We start from the raw sequence: 26,775 nt of genomic DNA, 5'->3' as shown, positions 1-26,775 counted from the left end.
AGATAATGTATGCCTTGGGTATTAAAGGACAGGATTCCATTATTTTAAAAGCTCATTACACTTGTTGGAGACTTCCAGTCATCTCTACAGACTTTACCGTAAACTAAACAGAATGCCAGTCATGTGGGTCCATAACCTGTACAGTAATCCTTTAAGCAATGTATCTTGAGCTTGTTTCTTGTTTGCTTTTCATTTTTACTTACATGTTTTCCCCATGAAACAAGTAGATAGTTGTCAGGCAGCAGGTCTTTTTTGGATAAGAAATATTTTTACAAGTGGGGGCATCACAGAGATTTCTACTTTCAGCATGTTACTTGGAACTTTAATAAAGCTGAATATAAATTATAATTAGAACTGCAGTGCAAGGAGAAGTGGTTTGAGTTGAGTGCTTCTGGTTTTGCTTGTACTTGATTTTGACTGGCATTCCAGTAATGCATTTAAAAAGTAATTTATTTTTTCATGCCTCACAACCTTTTGTTTCCATCTAAATATTAAGTAAGCTGTCATGCAGCCAATGCATTGAAATATTTTTATTCTTCTACACTTATTTTTGTCTTGATTGGACTCTAATAATGATGGTTTGCCACCCAGGGCAGCATATTTAATTAAAGTTAGTTTTTGTAGTTTTGAGCATAGCTCCTCCCCTTTCTGGTTGGCCACACCCCTTCCCCTTGACCCCACCCATTCAGCTGTCTCCTGCACCCCCCCTTTGATTTGAAGTCACCAGCCGCCACTGGGTTTAACTGCAGATTTTCATAGTGGTACCAAACACAAGCTTCCTAACTGACAAAACAATGTCTGATATTACTTAAAATACCAAAACACTTTCTTAAGACACTAAACAGGTGTACATTAAAGTTATGGTGGGAGTCTACTACAATACTCAAGTCCTTCATTAACGTTGCTTTCACTAGCAGTCGGTCACCTAAATAAAATAGGTATTCATAAATATTTTTCTTTCAGCTTTTCCCGGTTAGGGGTCGCCACAGCAAAACTCTGGTCTGCTAATGATTGGCGGTCAATTTTTACGGTGTCGAGGTGCCAGCCCAATGCCCAACATTCAACGAAGGCTATTCCGAGAAACATACACACAGCAGAAACACACACAAAAAACAGCCATCCACACACATACACTTAAAATCATACACCTAAACTAAACTTTACATACAGTACTAGCTATCCACTTACCTTAACCCAACCCTAACCCTAAGGTCCGTCACTATCACACACTCAACTCACCAGCGCCCTAACCCTAACTCACCTAACCCGCCCCCTAACCCTAACCTACACACAATCGCACACTTACCTGACCCATGCCCTAACCCTAACTCATCTAACCCGCCCCCTAACCTACAGACAATCGCACACTTACCTGAACCTGACCTGTAATGCTCCAACATATCGAACGCTGAAAACAGCGAAGCCACAGGAACGGCCCACCGAATTCTTTCCCTGGGAAAGAATTCGATGTCCTGCACCTTCGCTGTTTTCAGCGTTCGACATTACGGGTTCGATATTATAACATTCGATGTTAGAAAACTTCAATGTTATAATATAGACCCAATAAAAATACCCAATAAGACAAGGCCTCATAAAGAGATCATGGACGGAACCCCCTTAGAAATAACCTTACAGTAAAAGAGATATGATTCAGGACCATACTTCTCAACTGTCCAGAGTTTTGAAGAATGTCCAGATTTTTGCCTCATATTTTTGGTCTGTTCCTCATAAAAATAATGTTTTTTTGACAAATCACTGATATGATTTAAGGATTAAAGTCAATAAATAATGACATGCATTTGAGTGTCAGGCTTTATAGCCTTCAGAAAATGTATGCTAACACAACTCAGGTTATTCTAGCAACTTTCTAGGTTTGTGAGAGCAATATTTAAAAAGTGTCACTATTTTGGGGTCTTTGTCCTCCCATTATGGCAAGGTTTGCCCAGATCTCTTGCGCTAACAGGTTGAGAGGTATGCCCAGGACCCTGACCAATTTGCCACCTATTTAATAATATACCGATTAATGCTAATATCCTAGAAATGCCTCAAAATAACATTATGGAGTACAGAACCAAATGTTTTCACAAGCTCCAAATATACTACATTAACAGAAGACCCTTATCTGGTGAACAAAGAATGTTCTGGTAAAAACTTATTTAATTTATTATATACAAATGATCAAAACAAAACCACTCTGATAGATGTCAATAGGAAGGCCTAAATCCTGAAAAATATTACATGTTTTTCTCAAAACTGTTGGACAGAATACAGGATAAGCTAATGGGCATTTAGTTTTCCACAAATGACAAACCTAAAGATTTAGGAATCCGTACAATAATAGCCTAACTGCATATATCTGGGACAAATCTATGAGCCAGGGAATCCTGAAATAAGTCATACAGACAACTGTCCATTAACAATCTCTTTTTAAGCAAAAAACACTGACTCCATCAATGCCAGCTGCAGAGTTTTGTTTAATGGCCCCTAAGGACCTCCAAACATTGTCATCACCAATTAAGGTACAGTTACCTATGTTTTGAATAAAGGAGATGCTCCAGTTCAACTTTCTCTTCCAAAAAAAGTTTCCTGCAAAAACATTAACCAGTTCCTTAGGGTCAGTAATTTGGACACTAAATCCTTCCCATTATTTTTAAACAAAACTCTATAGTTATGGGATGAATTATTAGCCACAGTCTGTTCATAATATTTCCTACTTTTCCTATCAAGCCTCCTAAAGATTTTTTGTTTTACTTGTATTATCCTGTTTTTCTGACTTTGTGCTTCTTTAAATTTCTGCCAGTAAAGTTTCTTTGAGCTCTTGGTCTTTGAAACTTTAGTTCACCATCAATCAAGGTAATTATTCCTGCCCTTCATTGATTTACCAAGAGGAACAAACTTTTCAACGAAGGAATAAACAAAATTATAAAAGATTAAACGTTTGTTCTATTTGCTTTTGCCATTCATGATGTTTCTATTGCCATGATTTCATTGCCTTTTAATTGCATGACAATTTGCACTGTATCCTCCATGTTCCCAAGCCCTCAGTACACATTTTTTAATTTTTTTTAAATGTGCCTTCCCTATGGAAATAATTTTTTGCTACTCCTTTGTGTCATACCCTGCATGTTTTAATCCATGATACCATTCATAAACTCATTTCAAATTGGCTCAAAGGTATGCTAATTTTTTTATGTGAAACTGTATAAAAAGCCTCACAAAAATATTGGGTACTTACGTATTATCGCAACCAGATTTTCGCGGTTGCGGTAGTATGTTTGTTTGCCTAAAAACGAATAGTGGGAGTTGTGTTAAGGTGGAATTTGATGTTTTCAATGGGTATGACTTAGTTTGTCCTTACATTTCATAAGGTAAATCAACGTGTAGAAGGAGACGTGAAACTACGTTCTGTAAAGTTGGTCACACTGCTGTCGTGCCGCAGAAAATGAAAGGTGGACACCTGGGAAATGTTTGGGTTAACTTCTGCTGTTCTGCAACATGGATTACTTATAAGTGTACAATACTTTCTTCAGAGAATAAGGCACAGAGACCTGCAAATCTTTTTTGGTAAATTGTTGGATTTATTGTTGCAAAATGTTGAATAGAACTGAAGTTAAGGAGAATAAGTAAGCGAATATGTATGTGCACACTTTATAAAGTACTTGTACAATGACGCTGTTCTGTTATGTGGCAGTCCGATAATAATTTCTTTGGAGTCATTGACAGTAATGGTTTATTTTTTGGATTCAGATGGTGTTATCCTTGCGGATACTACTTACTGTTGTTGGACTTTTTAGTGGATGTTTTATGGCAGCATACTTGTGGATTGTTCAGACGCCTGTTTACTGTTTGGAACGTGCCTAACACATAACAGGACTTGAAAATGTAGTACGAGTGACATGATTTTGGGAACGGCTTCAAACAAATCCTACTTTTTCAAATATTACACTGCTATTCCTACCTAAGCAAAGTTTTTTTTTAAAGGTAACATTGCCTGCGTGATTCTGCATACATTTCTGGTTTAAATTACCCACAGCAAAGAAAGCGGTATTATCGCAAAAATGTGGTTGCGATAATACGTAAGTACCAAATATTGTTTGCCCAATTACAGGCATTATTTTACCTAGTACTTTTGTCTCTTACTTAAACAACTATACTAGATTTCTTTTCATCTAGCAGAACAAAAAGGAAAAGACACTAAATTCACATCCATTTTTTGGGTGTTGGCTCTGTGGTACAAAGGATTAAAGCAGTAATTTTAACATATCCTAGCAACTTGTGTGTGGGAAGCACCAATAATGGATTTGGGGATAGGCAGCTGATGCTGGCTCATCCATCCATGGGGTGAAAGGTGGTACAGTCCATTGAAATGCTTGTACCTACTGAAGGAAGTGGCATGTGGAATGCAAAGACTAGGATGAGGATGTTCACAGTCACAGACAGTAATATAGCAGGCCCTCATATTTGTGAGCATAGATAGCTTAGTGTAAGAAAACGGAAAAAAAAACTTAGCCTAGCTGCTTGGATGACATGATATCTATTAGTAAACTGGTATTACCATAGTGACTGGGAATGAACAGGCATGGTCTCAGTAAGGGATAGATGGTCAGTATGCCTATGGGCAGAAAAATTATTAAAAAAAAACCTCACTTTGGTTCTTTGCAACATATCCTTCCAAAATGTTCTCATCATTTAAAACAAATTTTACAGTTAAATATTTCTTCTGAGTGCCTTAATATTTGAATATGAGAACAATTTAGCAATCATTTTGTAACAAGGGACACAATCCTAGACAATAAGCTGATGGCAAGGAACAATATTGTAGTTTAAGAAATTCATAACAAGCATTTATGTATTCACAAAAAGATATTGTGAATTTATAACAAACAGTTGTTAATATAGTTGATTAAGATTTAGTCTGTGTTTACAATCAATTTTTTATGTGTTCAAAAATACATCTAAGGAAATTCACCTCCAAGTCTGAGAGGTGAATCTTGACATCCATTACAAGGAAATATAACTGCTTGGCTATAATTGGAGAGATTCAGTCTTAAATCTTTGCAGTCTTTGAAGCTTTACTTGCTCTATGTACAACCGGTTACAGACAAAAAGGTGTAAGAGTGTGAATTAATTTACAACCTTGAAAACCATACAACACTTAGTACTGTAAACACAGCTCACCCTCTCTGTTCCAATGTACCACAAGACAAAAGGGCAAACAAGAAAAAATGTAGGAGAGTGACATGTTTTACAGCTTAGAAAGTTATAACACACTTAGATCTGCCTCACAGACATCAGCCAGAAGAACAATGTATCACTCATCTTGAAAATGTCTGAAAAGTTGTAAGCCACATCATGCTGCCACAGACAAAAGTGGTGTGTGGCAGAATGAAGGGTACTACAGCTTTTAAAGCTGTCTCAGCTTCCCAGTGCTGTGTGTGGTGGCTGTTTATGGTGTAACACAAAACTAGACTATAATAGCACTGAAAGGTGCATAACATAGACAATTATGAATGGGTCGCCAGTCACAACCTGCTTATTATATGCCGAGAAGTTCACCTTAGGAGTGAAGTGACAAAGTAAGGGACACATTACCAGTACAGACAACAGGAAGAAACAAATCTGTTTTTATTCTGTCGCTGTTGTTTGTTGGTCAGTACTGCCAAGTCTAAATGCCTAGTATGAAACCTGATCTTAACAACTGAAACAGGGGGTGCTTAACATTTGTTAAGATCGGGTCTCACCCTATAGAAACCCTTAACTAAGTTGTCATTTTTCAGATATCAGGGCACAGTCACTGTGCTCCATGCACTACAAGAACTTTAAGTATCTTTCTTGCATCAGAAAGGCGCTTAACAAGGCTGTGTTTTTCACAGTTTTGAAGTATAATCAAGGTACTCTGTGTAATTCAAGTAGTATAGCAGTGTTTACCAAGAAGTTATACAGAAGTGTGTACAAATAATTATGTTTCTAATAATAAAGCTCAACTGGTCATAATTATTCATATCTGTAATTAAATGGCAAACATTGTTATATACTAGATAGCGTTCTTTATACTCAATGGATGTCTTGTTATTTCATGTATAATAATTTTAGAAAGGGGAAAAATGAGAAAAGAAGTATTTTTAATGTTACACAAGGTGTTTCCATTTTTGCTTACAAATTTTTAAGTAAATTAGATGTTAAAATTAGTTTAAATCATAGATCTTGCTTTATTTTAATTTGAAGAAAGGGCACTTACTACATATAAAGAACTGCAAATGAATAAATAAAGTAAAACAAATAACAAACTGTCATACATGTTTTTATTAAAACAATCTTCCTAGAAATTACACTGAAAATGCTGGTTGTTATATAAATTGCTATGTTTATAAGTTTGTTGTTAGACTTGTTTAATTCATTAGCAAGTCTTGATTTTATGAATAACATCACTAATGCTGTTTGGGAATTGGGACTGCGGCATTTATTATGACATGGTTCATGTAGAAAACCTTTTACACTGGTGTTCACACAGAATATGGGCTGAAAGCATTACATGCCATTGTAAAGTGGGACTTTTATAAGGGTTTTATAATGGAACTCAATGCACTTTGTTTATTAAACAATTACTTGTTCAATGTTTGCATATATCAGCGTGTATGCATATACAAAAACTATTGTCGTGCTAAACAATGGTTTTACATTTCTTGTTTTACTCTTTGCATTATGTCTTCAAAGATGAGGCTGTGCCTGAAAAGGGTCCTTGGACCAGTGTGCTACCAGTTAATAACCGTATATATAAATAAATAAATAGTTACTCCAGGGTGCTTCAAGTTTAATAATACTTCTATGGCAAGAAGAGTTTACCCTTCTTGTAGTAATGTTTTCCTGATAAAGCATTAGGATTCAGGTATTACTTCTTGAAGAGTATTTTTTCATTGATTTTTTTCATTATTATTGTTTGCATATCATCATCTTCTTTCGGCTCTTCCTGTTAGGGGTCGCCACAGCAGATCATCTGTTTCCATTTCTTCCTGTCCTCTGCATCTTGCTCTGTCACACTAACCACCTGCATGTCCTCTCTCACCACATCCATAAACCTTATCTTAGGCCTTCCTTTTTTCCTGTTACCTGGTAACTTCATCCTTAGCATCTTTTTCCCAATATACTCAGCATCCCTCCTCAGCACATGTCCAAACCAACGTAATTGTGCCTCTCTGGCTTTGTCTCCAAACCTTCCAACCTGGGCTGACCCACTAATATACTTATTCCTAATCCTATCCGCCCTCGTCACACCCAGTGCAAATCTTAACATCTTTAATTCTGCCACATCCAGTTCAAACTCCTGCCTTTTTGTCAATGCCACTGTCTCAAACCCATATAACATAGCTGGTCTCACTACCCTCTTGTAGACCTTCGTTTTCACTCTTACTGGTACTTGTCTGTCACAAATCACTCCTGACACTCTTCTCAGTCCATTCCACCCTGCCTGTACTCTCTTTTTCACCTCTCTTCCACACTCACCATTACTCTGAACTATTGATCCCAAGTATTTAAACTCATCCACCTTCACCACCTCTACTCCTTGCATCCTCACCATTCCTCTATCCTCCCTCTCATTCACACACATATATTCTGTATTAGTCCTGCTGACCTACATTCCTCTTCTCTCTAGAGCATATCTCCATCTCTCCAAGGTCTTCTCCACCTGTTCCCTACTCTCACTACAGATCACAATGTCATCTGCAAACATCATAGTCCACGGGGACTCCTGTCTGATCTGGTCTGTCAACCTGTCCATCACCATTGCAAAGGGTTCAGAGCTGATCCTTGATGTAATCCCACCTCCACCTTAAATGCATCTGTCACTCCCACCACAGACCTCACCTCTGTCACACTACCCTCGTACATATCCTGTACCACTCTTACATACTATTCTGACACTCCCGACTTCCTCATACAATGCCACAACTCCTCTCTAGGCACCCTGTCATATGCTTTCTCTAAGTCTACAAAAACACAATGCAACTCCTTCTGACCTTCTCTGTACTTTTCCATCAGCACTCTCAGAGCAAACTTCACATCTGTAGTCCTCTTTCCCGACATGAAACCATACTGCTGATCACTAATCATCATGTCCCTTCTTAACCTAGCTTCCACTACTCTTTCCCATAACTTCATGCTGTGACTGACCAATTTAATCCCTCTGTAGTTACAACAGCTCTGCACATCACCCTTATTCTTAAAAAACACTTTTTCTCCGTTCCTCAGGCATCTTCTCACTTTCCAAGATTTCATTAAACAATCTGGTTAAAAACTCCACTGCCATTTCACCTAAACACCTCCATGCTTCCACAGGTATGTCATCTGGACCAACAGCCTTTCCATTCTTCATCCTCTTCTTAGCTATCCTTACTTCCTCCTTGCTAATCCATTGCACTTCAGGATTCACTATCCTCACATAATCCAACCACCTGATGATGTTAATCCTCGTTCATTCCTTACACATGGGTAACGGTTCCGACCTCGGAACCGAGCTGACCACTTTCCAAGCTCACGTCAGCCACAAACTCTCGAGCTAAACTCTAACCTATAATCCCCCTCTCCCTGTTACCTCAGATTTCATTTGCCGCATTGCATTTGAGCTAAGTACACATTTTTGATCTTTTCAAAAATTTGACTAAACTTTTTGAGAAAAAAACTAGTTATTTAGTTATCTCTTACCTTATCGCACCTAGGTGACTACTCCTTGTGCTCTTATTTTGTTTTTTTTTCTTTCTCTTACCGATGAGGTATTTCTACCCTTTACCATCGTTGGTAAATCTTTTTGGGCCTTACCTTCGGGTAATTCCTTTTTGGTAACCCTTCTTTCCCTTTCTTTACTATGACAGATAAAAAAGGCAGTCCAGGTTTTAAAAGATGTGTGGAATGTGGCCATAAACTGCCTGTCTCTGATGCACATTCTTTATGTGTCTATTGTTTGGGTGTGACTCATTTAACTGTTGACCCGCCTTGCAGGATTGTAAGAATTTCACTAATAGGATTGTCATTGAAAGAAAGAATAAGTTGATTTTAAAGGGGCTACTTAAATCATCCTTTTCAGAGGCTATTTCTGGGACAGACGTCTAATCCCCTCCAAGCTCCCACAAGAAAAGGAGTGAGGATTATAAAAATCTAAGTCTTTTCCATCCTCTCTGACTGGAGGCCCTATGGAACCGAGACCTAAAAAAACCTAAGCTTTCCACTATGAATTTGGCCTCTTCAGCACCGATGATTTCAGAGCCTAGTTATTTGGCTCCGAGTCCATCAACGCCATCTACTTTTTCGGCACCGAGTAGTGTGCCTCATACAGCATTGGAACCGAGGGGCTCCTCGGTTCAGACTCCTTCATCGGCACCGACAGTACAGTCCATGCAGTTTTTGTCGGCACTGATAGGTGTGTCGACGACAGTCTCTTTCTCGGTTCAGACCATCGATTCGGCGCCGACTACTTGCTCGGCACTGACCATTCCCTTTTTGTTGCAGACTCTCTTGACACCTTCAGTTACTATTTTGGTACCAATCTCATCAGTGCAGACATTACCTTCGGCACCGATGGTTCCCTCAGAGCACACTACTGTTGTTCAGGCCATGCCAACTCCTCCTTTTGTGATACAAACTCCCACCATTGTGTGCACCAAACTTGTTCCAACTTTGGATGGACCTGATTCTCCTTCAGCTATGTCTTGAGATACACTAGAAGCCTCTCTGAACATGATGTGCTGCATCTTGTGGATCAATTGCTTCTGCCTAGAGGTATTCTTCCCCTCAGGATCTGTACTTCCTTGGGTGGTGACCATTCTTCATCAGAGCCCCCATTACTGTCTTGGAAGCCCCATACTGTAGCACAGCCTTCACCTGCAGTTCCCCTTTTGGATCTCACTAAGGAGCCTCAGTTGCCTTTGTGGCAGGATTCTCTTGCCACTACCCAGGATGCTAACCGTGGTGCCCCTTCTTTGGCTTTCCGCAGACGTCCAGCGACTCCGAGTCGGGAGAAGACTATTGCATTGGCTGACGTTTCTATACTATCAGTGCCTCCACTTTTTACACAAGAACACCGGACACGAGAGCCTCAGGACTTACCCCCCCAGGAGGCCCCTATTGAGCTGTCTTCCCCAGTTCCTCCCTCTGAGGAAGTTCATTGAAAGTCTTTGTGTAAGAGGAAACACATGGACTCCACTGAGGAGTCCCTCACTGAAGACACAGACTTGGATGATGGGGAAGAGTCCTCTAGGTCATCCTCTGAGGTATCCTTCGGAGATATCCTAGAAGTCCTGAAACAGAGAGGTAATTGGCAGCCCTCTAACCCAACCTCTGAAGACTCTGTGTTCCTACAGGCCTTTCATGCCCAGCCCCCAACCTCCTGAGTTACTCCACCTGCCGAGGAACTGGTCCGGCTCATCATGCAGCATGCATTGAAGGCTCCTGACACAGTTGAGGCCATTCCCTGGAGGCCAGATAAAATTTTGTCCCCTCCTGAGAATGACCCATTGGTCCAAAGGTCTTCTAGTAGATGCCTTGGTGGCGGCGGCTGCAACTAAAAAGGACCTGGCAGACAAAGAAAGCCAGACTGTTCATCCACCCAACAGAAAGTTTCAGGCCCTGGACAGAATTGGGAAGTGTACCTTTGCATTAGGGACCTTTGCAATCAGGGCTCTGAATTATATGGCACATTTTACCAGGCTTCAAAGAGACTTAATCTCTGAGGTCTCTGAAACTTTGGCTGGTGCTGTGTCTGATGAGGCCGTGACAAAGTGGCCTCTCAATTAGCCACCACTGAATCTATTTCTAACTCCTCCATGCATCTCATTTCTCCCACATCAGAAGGAGCAGCTAGAGCTGTGCGTGCAGGTGTTGTTCTGAGACACTTGCCTGGATGCACTTGTGTGATTTTGCGGAACCCTTCAAGGCTTCCTTTATCAATGCTCCAATTGAAGCCTCTTCGTTGTTTGGTCCCAAAATTAAAAGCACACTGGCTAGATGTGAACAGGACGGTAAGACCCTTTCTGCAGTGGGTGTCCATTACTCTTCCCCTCAACGGACTTTTTCCAGAAACCAAAAGAGTGGGAAGATATGGCACAAAAAAATCTCAGGGCTCCTTCCGTGACACAGAGGCCGATTTTTCCCCTATAGGCAGAGGGGGAAATTCTCAGGGAAGACACCCCTTTTGGGGCAGAAGAGGTCTGCATAGCCATAGTTACAGGGATTCTTTTACTGGCCAACGCTATCATCGCTTCTGAGGAGTGGCCCAACTGCTTTCCTCTGGAAGTGGTTGGGGGTCGTTTCTCTTTGTACCCTTCTGCCTGGCTAACTGTCACCACCGATTCTTGGGTACAAAAGATAATAACCAGAGGTTACCATATCCCATTCGATCTTTATCCCGCTACCTTAAGGAAATTACCTGACTGCCACCCAGTCAAAGGGTACAGGCAGCATTAGAGATTGCAAAGCTGCTAAGCAAAAGAGTCATCTAAACAGTCCCACCAGACCAGATAGGATCCGGATTCTACTCAAGACTATTTCTGGTGCCAAAAAAGACCGGGGACTGGAGACCAATTTTGGATCTCAGTGTGTTAAACAAATTCGTAAAGGTACAGAAATTCCAGATGGTCACTATACAGTCTATCCTCCCACTTTTGGAAAAAGACAATTAGATATGCTGTATAGATATTCAAGACACGTACTACCACATAAAAGTGGACAAACAGTCAAGGAGATTCCTTCGCTTCCGTGCGGGAACCAGTCATTATCAATTCTGAGTACTACCCTTCGGACTTTCTACAGCCCCCAGAGTGTTCACAAAGTGCATGGCAGTTGCCACAGCATTCCTACGACTACAGGGATTCCAGGTTGTTCCATACTTAGACGATTGGCTCATCACCGCCTCCACCAGTCATCTATTAGAAAAAGCCCTGGTTTTCTCTCTTCACATCGCAGAAAGGCTAGGCATAACCATAAATTCGCAAAAATCCAATATCACCCCATCAATCCACAGAGTTCATAGGGGTCCTCCTGAACACAATGAACTGCAGAGCATCCATTCCAGAGCACAGAATTCAAAGATTGAGACAACAATTGATTCCATTCCTCTCAAGGGAGAAATCCTCAGCTCACTCGGTTCTACAGCTGTTGGGGTCCATGGCAGCCTCCATTACAATTGTTCCCCTGGCCAGGTTTCACATGAGGCTTCTACAGTGGTTACTACTCATTCAGTGGAAATCCTTTTCAGCTCCCTCCTTCAGCTGAGATTTGGATAACTCACAGGTGCAAGCAGGACTTAAATTGGTGGTTGTCTCGGAATCCACTCCAGTGGTCCCGTACCTTCTCCCCCCAACAGCCCATGGCCACAGTGACCATGGACACCTCCCTGATGGGGTGGGGGAGCCTATTTCAGGGAAAGATTGTCCAAGGTACGTGGTCCGAAATGGAGGCCGATCTGCATATAAATGTTCTGGAGTTGAGGGCTGTGCTTCTGGCTTTGCAAGCATTTCATCCCCTGTTGCCGTCTGGGACCATTGCGAGTCAATCAGACAACATGGTGTTGCCTGGTATATCAACAAGCAAGGCGGAACGAAGTCTTATCCCCTTTGCCGGGAGGCCATGAGATTATGACAATGGGCGATGGCTACTAACCGCTTTCTTCTAGCAACACACATTCCTGGGAGTACCAACATGATAGCAGACAGACTCAGCAGGTGCATTCTTCAACCTCATGAGTGGTCCCTGAATCTCTTGATAGTGGTGGAGATTTTCAACCGCTGGGTTCTTCCTTGCTGTGACCTCTTTGCTTCCCCAACCAACTACAAATTCAGCAATTTATTCGCCCTGATTCCCCCTCGGTGACAGTCACCCAGGGACGCTCTAGTCCACGATTGGCCCTTGGGTCTACTTTATGCATTTCCTCCTCTTCCCCTCATTCCCCAGGTCCTGAAGAAAGCCCACTGGTTGAAGAGCAAATTAATCCTTATAGCGCCATTTTGGCCTCATCAGATTTGGTTCCCCTTCCTGTGGCCTCACCTGCTAGATCAACCATGTACCCTCGATCCAACCCCAGACTTGATCTCCCATCTGCAGAACCTGACTCACTCCAACCTAAACAGCCTAAAGCTCACAGCTTGGCTCCTCCACTTCCAGTGATTGCCAGGCAACATGATCTATCCTTACCTGTAAGTGACATTCTCATTGCATCTCATAAGCTGTCTACCAGAAATACATACCTCATCAAGTGGAAGAGGTTTACTATCTGGCTAAAAGAAAAACAGATAGATCCTTTCTCAACACCATTGCCTGTAGTGCTAGAATATCTGTCTAATTTATTCCAGTCTGGTCTTTCTGCTTCCACGATCAGAGTTCACTTGGCCACCATTTCTAATTTCCACAATAGGGTCCAGGATTCTTCTCTCATGTCCCACAAATTATGCAGGACCTTCATAAAAGGCATTTTTCATCTAAAACCTCCCTTTAGAGAACCCACTCAACCATGGTATTTGGCTTTAGTCTTACAAGCTTTGACAACGTCACCCTTCGAACCAGCTTCTTCTTGCGACTTCAAATACTTGTCCTGGAAGACTAGTTGCCATTACTTCTGCTAGACGTATCTCTGAACTTCAAGCCTTGTGCATCAAGAAGCCATATCTGACCTTTCATAAGGACAAAGTGTCATTGAGAACTAATTCTACCTTTTTGCCCATAGTGATTTCTGACATGTCCATTAACCAAACCATTGAATTGCCTGTTTTTTTCCCGATCATTGGGAGGGTGGCCTAATGGTTAAGGTGTTTGCCTTACAAACACAAGGTGCAGGGTTTGAATCTTACAAGGGATAATTGGCTAGGCATAAAATGGCTCGCAAGGGCAGTTAGCCTAGTACTAACCTATGAACAGGAGAGTATTGCTTACATACCCTAGACATTCACAGACAACTCTGTTTATACTTGGACAGAACTAAAGTTTCTCACAAGTCAGATCAGCTTGTTTTGGCCTTTTCTGGACCTAGATTAGGATGTGCTGTTTCCAAGGTCACGTTGGCTAAGTGGTTGAAAGACTGCATGACCTTTTTTTACAGCAAGCATAATGTTCAGTTAACTACCACTGTCAAGGCTCATTCTACTCGGTCAGTACAACCTCAGCTGCTTTCCATGCTAGAGCTTCTTTACATGACATTTGTGCAGCTGCTACGTGGGCTAGACCACATACCTTCATCAGCCATTACAAATTAGATCTGGCTTCCAGGGGAAGAGCATCATTTGGCTCTATGATACTCAGGAACGTCCTTCCATGAGGGCCTCCCAAGAAATAAGGTAGCTGGGGATCTGTCCCATGTGTAAGGAATGAATGAAGATTAATATCATCAGATAAAGAAGTTATGTCTTACCATAACGTTCCATCAGTGATGTTGATCCTCGTTCAGTCATTACGACCCTCCCTCCATCCCTCTCCTGAGGCTTATAGTGGATCTCACCTTCCGATTCAGATAGGTCAGTTGACCAGAGGTAGCCTCTACCTTCTTTTGACTTGCAAACTCAATCTGAGGTAACAGGGAGAGGGGAATTATGGGTAAGAGTTTAGCTCGAGTGTTTGTGGCTGACGCGAGCTTGGAACGAGGATCAACATCACAGATGGAATGTTATGGTAAGACATAACTTCTTTTTCTCTCCCTCTCATTCTCTTCATTCATCAACCCCTCAAAGTACTCTTTCCATCTGCTCAACACACTCTCCTCGCTTGTGAGTATGTTTCCCTCATTATCCTTTATCACCTTTACCTGCTGCACATCTTTCCTAGCTCGGTCCCTCTGTCTAGCCAATTGGTACAGGTCCTTTTCTCCCTCCTTAGTGTCCAACCTTTCATACAACACTTCATATGCCTTATCCTTAGCCTTCGCCACCTCTCTCTTTGCCATGCACCTCATCTCCTTCTGTCTACTTTCTTCATCTCTCTGACAATCCCACTTCTTCTTTGCCAACCTCTTTCTCTGTATACTCTCCTGTACTTCCTCATTCCACCACCATGTCTCCTTGTCATCCTTTCTCTGTCCAGATGTCATACCAAGCACCTTTCTAGCCATCTCTCTTACTAGCTCTGCTGTAGTTACCCAGCTATTTGGTAACTCTTCATTGCCACCCAGTGCCTGTCTTAACTCATCCCTGAACTCCACCTCACAATTACCCTTTTTCATTTTCCACCATTTGATCCTTGGTGCTGCCCTCACACTCCTCCTCCTGTTCTTGATCACCAACATCATCCTACAAACCACCATCCTATGCTGCCTAACTACACTTTCCCCGGTCACCACTTTACAGTCTCCAATCTCCCTCAAACTGGTCCTCCTACACAAGATATAATCAACCTGTATGCATCTTCCTCAACTGTTGTATGTCACTCTATGCTCCTCCATCTTGTTAAAATACGTATTCACCACAGCCATGTCCATCCTTTTCACAAAATCCACTACCATATGACCCTCTGCATTCCTTTGTTTAACACCATACCTACCCATCACTTCCTCATCCCCTCTGTTCCCTTCACCAACATGCCTATTGAAATCTGCTCCAATCACCACTCTCTCACCCTTGGGTACAGTCATCACCACTTCATCCAACTCACTGCAAAATTTTTCTTTCTCATCCATCGCACACCCAACCTGTGGAGCATATGCACTAACAACATTAATCATTACACCATCAATTTCCAGCTTCATAAACATCATTCTATCCAGCACACTTTTCACCTCCAAAACACTCTTAGCATTTGTTCCTTCAGGATAACTCCTATGCCATTTCTTCTCCCATCCACACCATGAGAAAACAATTTGAACCCGCCTCCGATACACCTAGCCTTGCTCCCCTTCCATCTGGTCTCTTGCACACACAATATACCAACCTTCCTTCTGTCCATCATATCGGCCAACTCTCTCCCTATACCAGTCATACTGCCAACATTCAAAGTTCCGACCCCCACTACCACAGTCCTAGCCTTCCTCCTCTTCTCCTCCTTTGGCCAACAGTAGCCCAATTTCCACCAGCACCCTGTTGGCTAACAGTAGTGGTGGCGGTCATTGTTATCCCGGGACTTGACCGATCCGGTATGTAAATATTTACTGCTGTCCACATGAATGATGTCTGCATGAATGATTTGGTGAAGTTTTACGCTGGATGCTCTTCCTGATGCAACCCTCCCCATTTATCCAGGCTTGGGACCGGCACAAATAAATGCACTGGCTTGTGCATCCCCAGTAGCTGGGTTTGCATATGATTATTTTTATAAGTATTTCTGATTTGAGTTTAGTTACCATGCTGCTAATGTGGACCAGTGTGCAGTCATTGGCTGTGTTCTGATGCATGGATTGTGTAAATATGGTGAAGTGAGCCCTGATGTTCACAAATCTTCATGGTATAGGGATGGACAGTAAGTTCTGCCAGCTTAGTGCTTGGGATCTGTATTAGAAGTGAGATTTGAACAAGTTTAGTGCAATGTTATTGCAGCCAGTGCTCTGAATGCTTTATCCCATGCATGGGTACCCTCAAGTTATTTATGGTATGATCTTGGTTATTCTCATTAGGGATAATATATAATTATCGACCATGGGATTGGTAAGGCCAATCTATCACCAAATGGGATAGGTTAATTCAAGTCACAAAAAGGGAAACTGGCTAGGCTTAAAAATGGCCCTCAAGGGCAGCTAGCCTAATACTTACATGTGAACCTACACAATTTGTTCAGCTATTAAGTTACTTGAGCATCAGCTTTGAATAAATTGGTTCATTCTGCTTTGTATAACTACTGAGTGGAAGTAGTTATCAAACTTATTAGCAATTTACAGGAGAGATGGTTGCTTAAAACAGTTGTCATTCCAGCTGTAAGTTTTAATAAGAAGCTTGCTTATGGATTCCCACAATCACATTAGAACTGTTAGGTCATTAGCTTTCAAATCATTATACTAGGCTTGCTTTGCATTCCTTATAGTCCTTATTCAGTTGTTCAGAGCTTCTCAGTACTTTTTCAAAGTGATTGCGCTATTAATGATTTTGTGTTATAGTAAGGCTTAGTCCATTTTTCACTTGATTATGATTGATGCAATTTAGCTACAAAGCATCATATTTTGCTTTTATTTGTAAAAGTAGTGCATGTTTTTATATGGAAGTAAAGTAGAACTGAGCTGAAGATTAATAAGGCTTCATCAATGTGCACTGACACACAACTAATCCATATAAGTTAATATGTCTTTTATGTTACTGATATTGAGCCTTTGTTTCTTTTAAAGCATTGTTCTTTGAGGAGAAAGCGCATCTTTTGATTTATAAATATATATTTTTTGTGATCTCTGAGGTAGCTTGGCATTATGTTAGTGTTGTGGCAATGTTGAGATTGTGAAATAATGTGTATAAATCTAAGAGTCTGAGTCTGGAAGTTCTGGGTTTTCAGAGCTTCTAGGAGCGAAGTGCTTTTGTAGTTTCCATGTAGTAGTAGGTCCAGGTGCTTCTGATTGTGAGACAGCTGAGTGTTTTGGTGAATAAGTTCTTAGCTTTGTTTGCTTTCAAATATATACAGCAAATAGGCAGCAATTTTATGTATTCTAATTTTATTTTTACCATTATTGCTTAATGTTCTGGTATAACAGATAACTATTTGGGGTGAAATTTCACCTTTAGAGAGATAACTGCCAATATCAGCACACTTTCAGCTTTCTTATGTTTCTTGTTGACTCAGGAGGTTTCATAAACTGGAGTGGAAAATTTAGTCTCCTGGATATGAGCTTTAAACCATCTTTCTGATATAGCAGGTAAGTCGGGTCTGTTGATGATGATCGATATTTATAGGTTGGGTTCTTCAGGTTTTGGCAATTTCAGCATGTGCTGGATGATATATCAAGTCAATTAATTTGCAGTTTTCTTGTACAGTGACCTTTAAATATCAATGTACAATGTATGTATTTATTTATTTATTTATCCTTTGTCGACCAGATTAGTCCCACTAGGCTAGTGGCCTCTTTTCAGGGGAGACCTGAGGTGGTAGTTATACTACTAGGGGAAATTGGGTCAAGGCAACAGGTAATTTCCCACACTCTTTTTGATAGGTACCATGGGATTTTTTTATATCCACCTTAGGTACCACCTACTCAATCAGATGGAGCCTCAGTTTAACATTTCATGCGAGGGATGACACACTTAGTAGTGCAGCACTCCATGCGCTGCAGTGTCAGCTATTGAGATTCCTGATGTGTATTGTTTATTGTTTAGACTGAATTGTATGAGACTTTTTATGTCTGTACTTACCTCACTTATCACTGTTATATTATTGTTTGTATTACCATGTCAATGTTAATCTAATTGTGGAGCACTTTTCCCTGGGCCTCCACTGTAAATGGACCTGTGTCCAGTTGGACTATCCCAGTAAACAAATGTAAACTAAATAAAATAAAAATAAATACATTAAAATGTGGGGATAGAACCCACAGCCTTCTGTACCAAAGGTGATGCTGATTTTAAGTACAAAGCACTGAATAAAGAAAACTACAAGTTTTATTAAATATATACAAGTATTCTTGAATGAGTGTTCTGGTCTAAAATACCAAATTCCATAAAAATATTCTGTTTACACCAGTACCCATTTCAAATTTTGGAATTTTCTGGTATTTCCCATAATAATGTAAAATAATGACAATAATCTTTTTGTTTACCATTTTAATTATTGATTTCTTTTATGGAGATATATGCTGCTTCTTTTGACAGCAAAATTTATTTCCACCCATTTCTTCTTGCATTCCTTATAGACTATTCCATAATACTTTTTTGAAGCACTATTCCCATTTTGTCAAAGTCAGGTTCCATAAAGTCCAGCCAGCACTCTTCTCTTAATGTGGCGCATCTCTGCACATATATTAACTAGAAGTGACACTGCACAGTGAAAGAGAGATAAAAGGATATTGCTTTGGTAGAAAGAAAAAAAAAAAGAGAATCCAAAGATTTTCTTTTCAGTAGAACCCATCCTTTACTTTAGTCAATGCAATGGTATAAGATGTTATGTGTCATATAAATTACAGCTGTATCCAGATTTCTACCTAAGTATCTTATTCTACCTATTGATTATTGTTTTGGCTATCCTTTATAGAATAGGTGACCTGTACATCACCACCAGGAATAGAGAATGAACTTTCTCCAGCATCGTGTTAATGTACAGGTAATGTCCAGGGAAAAACATGTCCACTGCCTCATGGTAGCATGTTAAGCTACCATGAAGCTGAGACAGTAACAAAGCAAACAGCTGCCTTATTTCACACTTGCTGTCTAGGAAGCGTAAAATCAAAAAAAAAGAAAGGTATGTAAAGGAAAAAAGGAAGGAAAGTAAGTGTGTGTGTGTGTGTGTGTGTGTGTGTGTGTGTGTGTGTGTGTGTGTGTGTGTGTGTGTGTGTGTGTGTGTGTGTGTGTGTCTGTGTGTGTGTGTATGTGTATGTGTGTGTACTTGTAGACATGTAAGACAAAGAGAAAGAAATATGTTTGTAGGGAAGGTTTGACAGAGTGTTGACTGAAATAGGCTGTCCATAATTATGGATTCATTGAACAATATGAAGTATGAAACTCTTAATGTCCAGCACTATTAAGTGACTTCAATCCACTGTGAGTTAGCAGAACAATCTGTCACTCAATGAAGGACAGAACAGTACAATAAGGCAAAACAAGAGACAGTAGAGGGAGGAGGGAGGTTTGCAAAGCCTTACATTTCATGATTTTTTTTTTATTTATTTGCCCACAATGAGACATCTGAGGCGGATTAAAGTGGCTTTACCTGCTGTGTATATGTGTGTGTGTGTGTGTGTGTGTGTGTGTGTGTGTGTGTGTGTGTGTGTGTGTGTGTGTGTGTGTGTGTGTGTGTGTGTGTGTGTGTGTATGTAGTCATGTAATACTTACATAACTTATATTTTGCATGTAAAATACTTCCTCCAACAATTACATATGATACAGCAAGTTTGAAAAATTAGGTGGAGGAACTATTTTACATCAAAAATACAAAAAGTATATAGCAATAAAAAATATAAAACAATTTAGCATAGTTTGTTATCAAAGATAATAATACCCTCCAGGGTGTGTGTTATAGTGGAAATAACGCCCTTAGATGGGTGGAGAGGCTCTCCACTTGTGACATTGGGTCTCAACACCTCTGGGTGGGCATTATTTCCCCAATAAAATACACACCCTGTCGGGCATTATTGCTTGCTTAACTCATTATGTTCTATAATCTTTTGGCTATAAGCCAGGTAACAACATGAATGTGTGTTATACAAAAACAGCATATTTTGCAGAGGTGTCAAGTAAGATGATATCAAGTTTGTAAATATTTTTTACTCAGCTGTACAGTGTATATATTCCTGCTGCTCCACATCTTTGAAAAATTAGGAAGCAAACTTTTAATATTTTTATAATGGTTAATTTAATATATTACTAATGTGCACATTTGCATTTGTATTTTAAAGACATGTACCTTAAATAACAGAGGTTTCTAAATTAACAATTCAGTAAAACAGCATTTAAAAATATGAGTGTGCCATGCCATGCCTTTTCTCATCTGCTGCATATTTCTCAGCTTTTCTTCATGAGCTACTGTTTGCTCAGAAGGAGTGTAATCATTTAATTATTTACAAAAAACAACATTTAAATATTGATTAAAATGTTCATTCTTTGACATACATATTGTTTTTGCTTGTTTGGTTTATTAATAACTTAATTTATGTGTTTATTTTGATTATTAATTCCTTTAGGGTATAACTGCACAGCACTTTACAAAAAGAAAGTTTCCTCACTCATTGGTAATGCAAGGTAAGTCCCTCAAAGCCTTATTTCGAAATACTGTGCAGAAGGAAATGTATTGTTATAGGGATATAATCATGAAGCATTCATTTGTCACAGACAACATGCTGCTCTGTATATTCTTGCCATGGACTTGCTGTGTAGTGCTGCCTGTACTAAATATACCATGGTCACTGATTGGTGGTGTAGTGGTGCTTTTAGCTGAATATACCACAGTCACTGATTGGTGGTTTAGTGGTGCTTTTAGCTGAATACAACACAGTCACTGATTGGTGGTGTAGTGGTGCTTTTATCTGACAATACCACTGTCACTGATTGGTGGTGTAGTGGTGCTTTTAGCTGAATATACCACAGTCACTGATTGGTGGTTTAGTGGTGCTTTTAGCTGAATACACCACAGTCACTGATTGGTGGTGTAGTGGTGCTTTTATCTGACCATACCACTGTCACTGATTGGTGGTGTAGTGGTGCCTTTAGCCGACTATACCACTGTTACTGATCGGTGGTGTGGTGGTGCTTTTAGCTGAATATACCACTGTCACTGATAGGTGGTAAAGTATTGCTTTTAGCTGAATATATCATTGTCATTAACTGATAGTGTACTGGTGCTTTTAGCTGGCTATACCACTGTCACTGGTTGCTGGTAAAGTGTTGATTTTAACTGAATATATCAATGTCACTTACTGGTGGTGTAGTGGTGCTTTTAGCTGAATATACAGCAGTCACTGATTGGTGCTATAGTGGTGCTTTTAGCTAAATATATAAATGTCACTTACTGTTGGTGTAGTGATACTTTTAGCTGAACATACCACTGTCACTGATTGGTTGTGTACAGTTTTTTAGCTGAATAGATTGGTGGTGTACTGCTGCTTTTAGCCGAATATACCACTGTCACTGATTGCTGGTATAGTAGGGAATATACCACTGTTACTGATTGGTGGTGTAGTGGTGCTTTTAGATGGATGTACCACCATCACTGATCGGTGGTGTAATAGCGCTTCAAGATGAATATACCATCATCAGTGATAGGTGGTGTAGTAGTGCTTTTAGGATTAGCATTTCCAAGTGGAGCATCCAGTGACACTGTCATTGCTTAGTGTTCACAAGTCACCACACTCCTCCAGGTGGATTGCAGTAATGCTTATTGTGTTATGCCCCTTCCATCTTTTTATAATGTTAAAACATATATTCATTGTTCAACTCCACCTGTATCACCTCACTGCTATATATAATATCCTTGTTATGCAGTGGTACATCCTGCCATCTCACAAATACCTAAAATATTTGCAGATTGCCAAAGGTACATGCCACCCAGTCCCACTCTCCCTTCCTTCATGTGAAGATTTTGAAAAGTTTAAATTCTTTACTCTTGAACAGGTGACTGTTAATCCATTTGTTGGGGATTGGAAAATGTTTTTGTTGCACCGAGAGGTAATATGGCAGTTTAGGTTGGACGTTACTTATCCACCTAGTATTAATGAATTTATTTCTATTGCAAGTAAACTTAAGAAAAGACACAATATGGTGTAGGAGTAAGTGATCTTTTACAATTTACTCGCCATGCAGATTTAAAGGAAATCAGTTTTTCGGATATATAAATATTATGGTCCCCCCTTAAAGGGTTGGAGACAAGGTTGTATCATAAACCCACCTTTTGTAACTCTTCTTTATTCTTTTCTAGTTGCCACCCTGTCCATCAAAAAAGAGGTATCGTCAAAAGTCAATTTATAAGGGCATCTAGACTTACATCTGTTAACAACATTTGTAGGCAATAGTTTTCCTAACCAGTTAACTGATGAAAGTGAACTGGAGATTACTTCCAAAAGACACAATAAGTATGGCCATATTATAAAATATGGTTGTTTAAAAGCCATGAATTAGATATGGCTAAGACAGAAACCTTAAACACACATAGTAACATGGTGTTATATTACACCTTAGATGTTAAAGGTATTGAAAACATTATTGTTAAAAATTGGGCCCTTTTTAGTTGTGAAGAGAACATCAGGCTTATTGGTGATTTGAGACCCACCCTTACATGTAAGAGATAGTGTAACATCAAGGACCTTTTAGAAAAACCTTTACCTATGGGGTTAGGTTCTAGGCCAGTTGCACACAATTGTGGGAGATGTAATCAATGCAAGTACATTGAAGATAACTACAATGGTTGGCTGTATGACAAGATAAAAAGTTGGGTTGCTGGTGGTAAATACAATTGTTGGTCAGAAAGGGTGGTGTACCTTGCTTTCTGTACTGGCTGTCAAGCATTTTATGTTGGGACAATGGTCAACACTCTTAACCAAAGGATTTACCAACACCAATACAGTATACAAAGGTTGGACAACAAGAGTGCTTTGGCTCGTCATTCTATGACATGTGAAGGTTTTGAAAAGTTTAAATTCTTTAGTCTTGAACAGGTGACTTTTAATCCATTTCTCGGTGATTGGAAAAATTTTATGTTGCGCCAAGAGATGATATGGCAGTTTAAGTTGGACGTTACTAATCCACGTGGTATTAATGAATTTATTTCTATTGCAAGTGAACTTAAGAAAAGACACAATATGGTGTAGGAGTAAGTGATCTTTGAGCTGTGTGTATATATTTTTTACATTACGTGTGAGTTTATTGAGGTTTCATTTACTTTATATGTTTATCCTGATTTTATGATTATCTATGACGATACCTTGTGGTTACTTAATTGTTATGCTTTTTACTGCTGTGTGCTCATTGGTCGGGTAGGGAGATGTGTATCTTTACTCATTTTATTTAACTTGATGATTTTAGCAGTTTCAGAGGTTCAGAAGATGTCTGGTTGTTAACCAATGAAAGCGCTTAACCACTGGTTTTGTGACTACTATTAAAATCTTTTTATTTTATTGGAGTGCCTCATTCCTGACTACCATGTTGGTGCACTGTTTTACAAGTTTTTTTATTGTTTAGCTACACTTTCCAGTCTTTCCGTGTTTTGTTTTTACTGGTATGCCATGTAGTGCTGGAGTAATATTGATACTATAGTGACTGGTATGCCATGTAGGACTGCAGTGCTACATATAAACATACATACAGACAGACAAATATTTAATGCACAGGCATTAATGCCCTTCTAGACTGCTAATATACCAAAACAGTTGATGCCATAATAAGTATCCAGGCTGTTCTTAAAAATATTTAAACTAGTACTTGCTTTAATGTAATTTGGTAGTCTGTTCCATGCATCAGCTGATGTCTCAGAGAACCAATTAGTACCCTTCTCATGTCTGTAGAATATTCTGCTTAGGATGTCTAATGATTCTCTACTACTTTTTGATACCCCCAAACATTCCCAGAGGTAGTTGTCTCTAAATGCCCTATATACTTTAATAAGGTCTCCTCTTAAATATCTATATGAGACACTGTATAAGTTCAAACATTTTAGTCTTTCATAGTAACTTAACTTTTCATATCCATGGATGGCCTTGGTATATTTCCACTATACTCTTTCCAGTTTACTCATGCTTTTTTCTTATAAGGTTTCCAAATTGTTATTCCATACTCAAGTCTGGGTCTAATGTAACTAGCAAGCAATGACTGCATCATTTCTGATTTCCTAGACTTTATAAATCTTTTTACACAACCTATAGTTGTATAACTATCATTAACCAATTGGTTGATATGATTATAAAAACTCATAGCTGGATCTACCCATAAACCCAGCTCCTTAAATGAGTTTACAACTTCAATCACTGTGTGCTGTATTAAATATTCACCTTTCAATTTATGTCTCACAAATCTCAGATGCTTAGTTTTTGATGTATTAATCATCATATTATTCTCCTATGTCCAAATGGTCAATTTAGTCAAGTTTTTTTGCAAACATGCGGTATCTGTAACATATGTAAAACATTTACCCATTTTCAAGTCAGATGAAAAAGATAGAGCTGAAAGATAAGATTTAAACAAGTATGGGTCTAGGACAGTGCCCTTTGGGACCCGCAGTCTGTATCCTCAAATTTCACCTGACCAAGATACTTCTCATGTCCTATTTGTCAGCCATGCATCTATCCATCTTATCAACAGTGCATCAATTGCTAGTTGTTGTAATTTATTGATCAGTGTTTTGTGTATGATCAAATGTTGAAGTTAAATCACAATTTCTAATTCACAGCTGTTATTATATTGATATAGAACATCATGTTGCAGGTGGTAATGGATCTATTTTCAACATATGCATGCATCTATATACATCTATGGCTTCAAGTCCCAGCCATCAGAATTCTGACAATAATTTATTCAATATGATGTTCTCCATTATTTTTCCACAAATAAAAGTAAACCTATGGTTCTGTATGTCTATGGGTTTGTCTTACTTTCCTTTCCCTTAAAGACAGGTTTTACAAGTACATGTCTCCAATAATGAGGAATCTCTCCATATTTATATGACCTAGTAAATAACAAATATAATGGTACTGTAAGTTCATGCCAGATTGTTCTCAGTTCATTATTACTAATCCCATCTCCTCCTTGTGCTTTGTTTGGATTCAGTTTGCGGAGTTATTTTTCAGTATAATCTAATTTGATTTCAGTATCTGTGGTCACTTGGATGTCATTAGGACAATTTATTACACCCTTTCTAGAGTCAAACTGCTTTGCATAAGATTTTGTAAAGATGTCTATAATCTGTTGTGTCTGAGCATAAATGTTATAATCTAAAATACTTTATGGACCGGACGGAGAATGGTGGGTGGGAAGGCTCAGTGAAAGATAAGGGGGGGGGGGGACTGGAGCCTGGAATACAAAGATTGATGAAACATGAACTAAGCATTCAAATGCTCTGCTGTCCCTAGAAAACAAAAATAAAGTAGAAAATGTTGTGGGAGAAATACCTGTACTTGGAAAATAAGGCTCATCAGAATAACATTTTTGTGATCAGTGTATCTAGAAGATGGAAGAAATAAGCTGCTCATGATTCATACTGCAGTATCTGATGCAGTCTGACAAACAGAAAGATTTGAAACAGAAATGTTAAGTGGTTTGACAGAGGAAATGTGGAAGAGACTTGGGAAGGCATTGTGATTGGTTATGAATGCTAATACACTTTTTCAGTGCAGATATTTCTGGGGGATTAAATACAAGAAGAAGATTCCTTTTCTTGGAAGTTCAGATGGAAGTGTGTAATACACATCTGCGTGCACACACACACACACACACACACACACACACACACACACACACACACACACACACACACACACACACACACACACACACACACACACACACACACACACACACACACACACACACATCTTGTTCCTAGATTTACTAGTCATGACAGTTGTTAGGCTATTGATGCCAACAGATACAAATGTGATTGCTAACCCATATAGTAAGTCTAGCAAGCAGGGTATGTTGGAATATGCCTTTTGGTACTAAAGCACTAGTTCTGGAGTCATGTGGCATGGGGAGAGTGAGACCAAGTAACAGTGGTCAAAGGAAAACCTATAGATAGCACTGTGTCTGTTCAGTATAAAATAATGTAATATTGTTATTATGGAATGCAAATAGCCTAACTAATATAGTGAAGAGAAGTACAGCTTTCCAATATCTTACAGAAGCCCTGCTGGATATTGATGACTTCCAAGGGAAACATTTGGCTAGGGAGAAAAGTCAAAAAATATACAATGGTATCTGGGATAGAACAGCCTTCTTTGTATTCCCTTGGGGTGGTAGAAGGGGTGGTCCTTGCCTTTAGTGGTCCAGTATGCATTAATTGATCAACAGGGATGATGTGTTAGGCTGAAAGGCATCTGTAATGCAGTTTAGTGCACCAAACTGCAGGTATAATGCATTTTTACACTACTTTTATCATGTATTTATCACTGGGTTTTAATCTAGGTGACTTTGGTGGGGAGGGTTATGCCAGGTTTCTTAACATTTCAGAAGAGCATGGCTATCTACATAGGTGACTGGAATACAT

General features: G+C 39.5%; 1 protein-coding gene across 2 annotated transcripts in view; it reads left to right on the top strand.

Annotated features, from left to right (window-relative positions):
• MLPH (melanophilin) overlaps positions 1-26,775 on the top strand; it is an 872,816-nt gene that overhangs the window by 781,232 nt on the left and 64,809 nt on the right. For both annotated transcript variants that reach the window (XM_044060732.1, XM_044060731.1), the window contains one exon: positions 20,771-20,828. In XM_044060732.1, coding sequence (XP_043916667.1) covers positions 20,771-20,828 — 58 coding nt within the window. The remainder of the gene's footprint in view (positions 1-20,770; positions 20,829-26,775) is intronic.

The sequence above is a fragment of the Protopterus annectens genome, chromosome 2.part0 (assembly GCF_019279795.1).
Source record: "Protopterus annectens isolate FY-2018-M chromosome 2.part0, PAN1.0, whole genome shotgun sequence".
NCBI lineage: Eukaryota > Metazoa > Chordata > Ceratodontiformes > Protopteridae > Protopterus > Protopterus annectens.
Note: the sequence above shows the minus strand (reverse complement) of the source record. Positions and strands in the feature narration are given on the sequence as shown.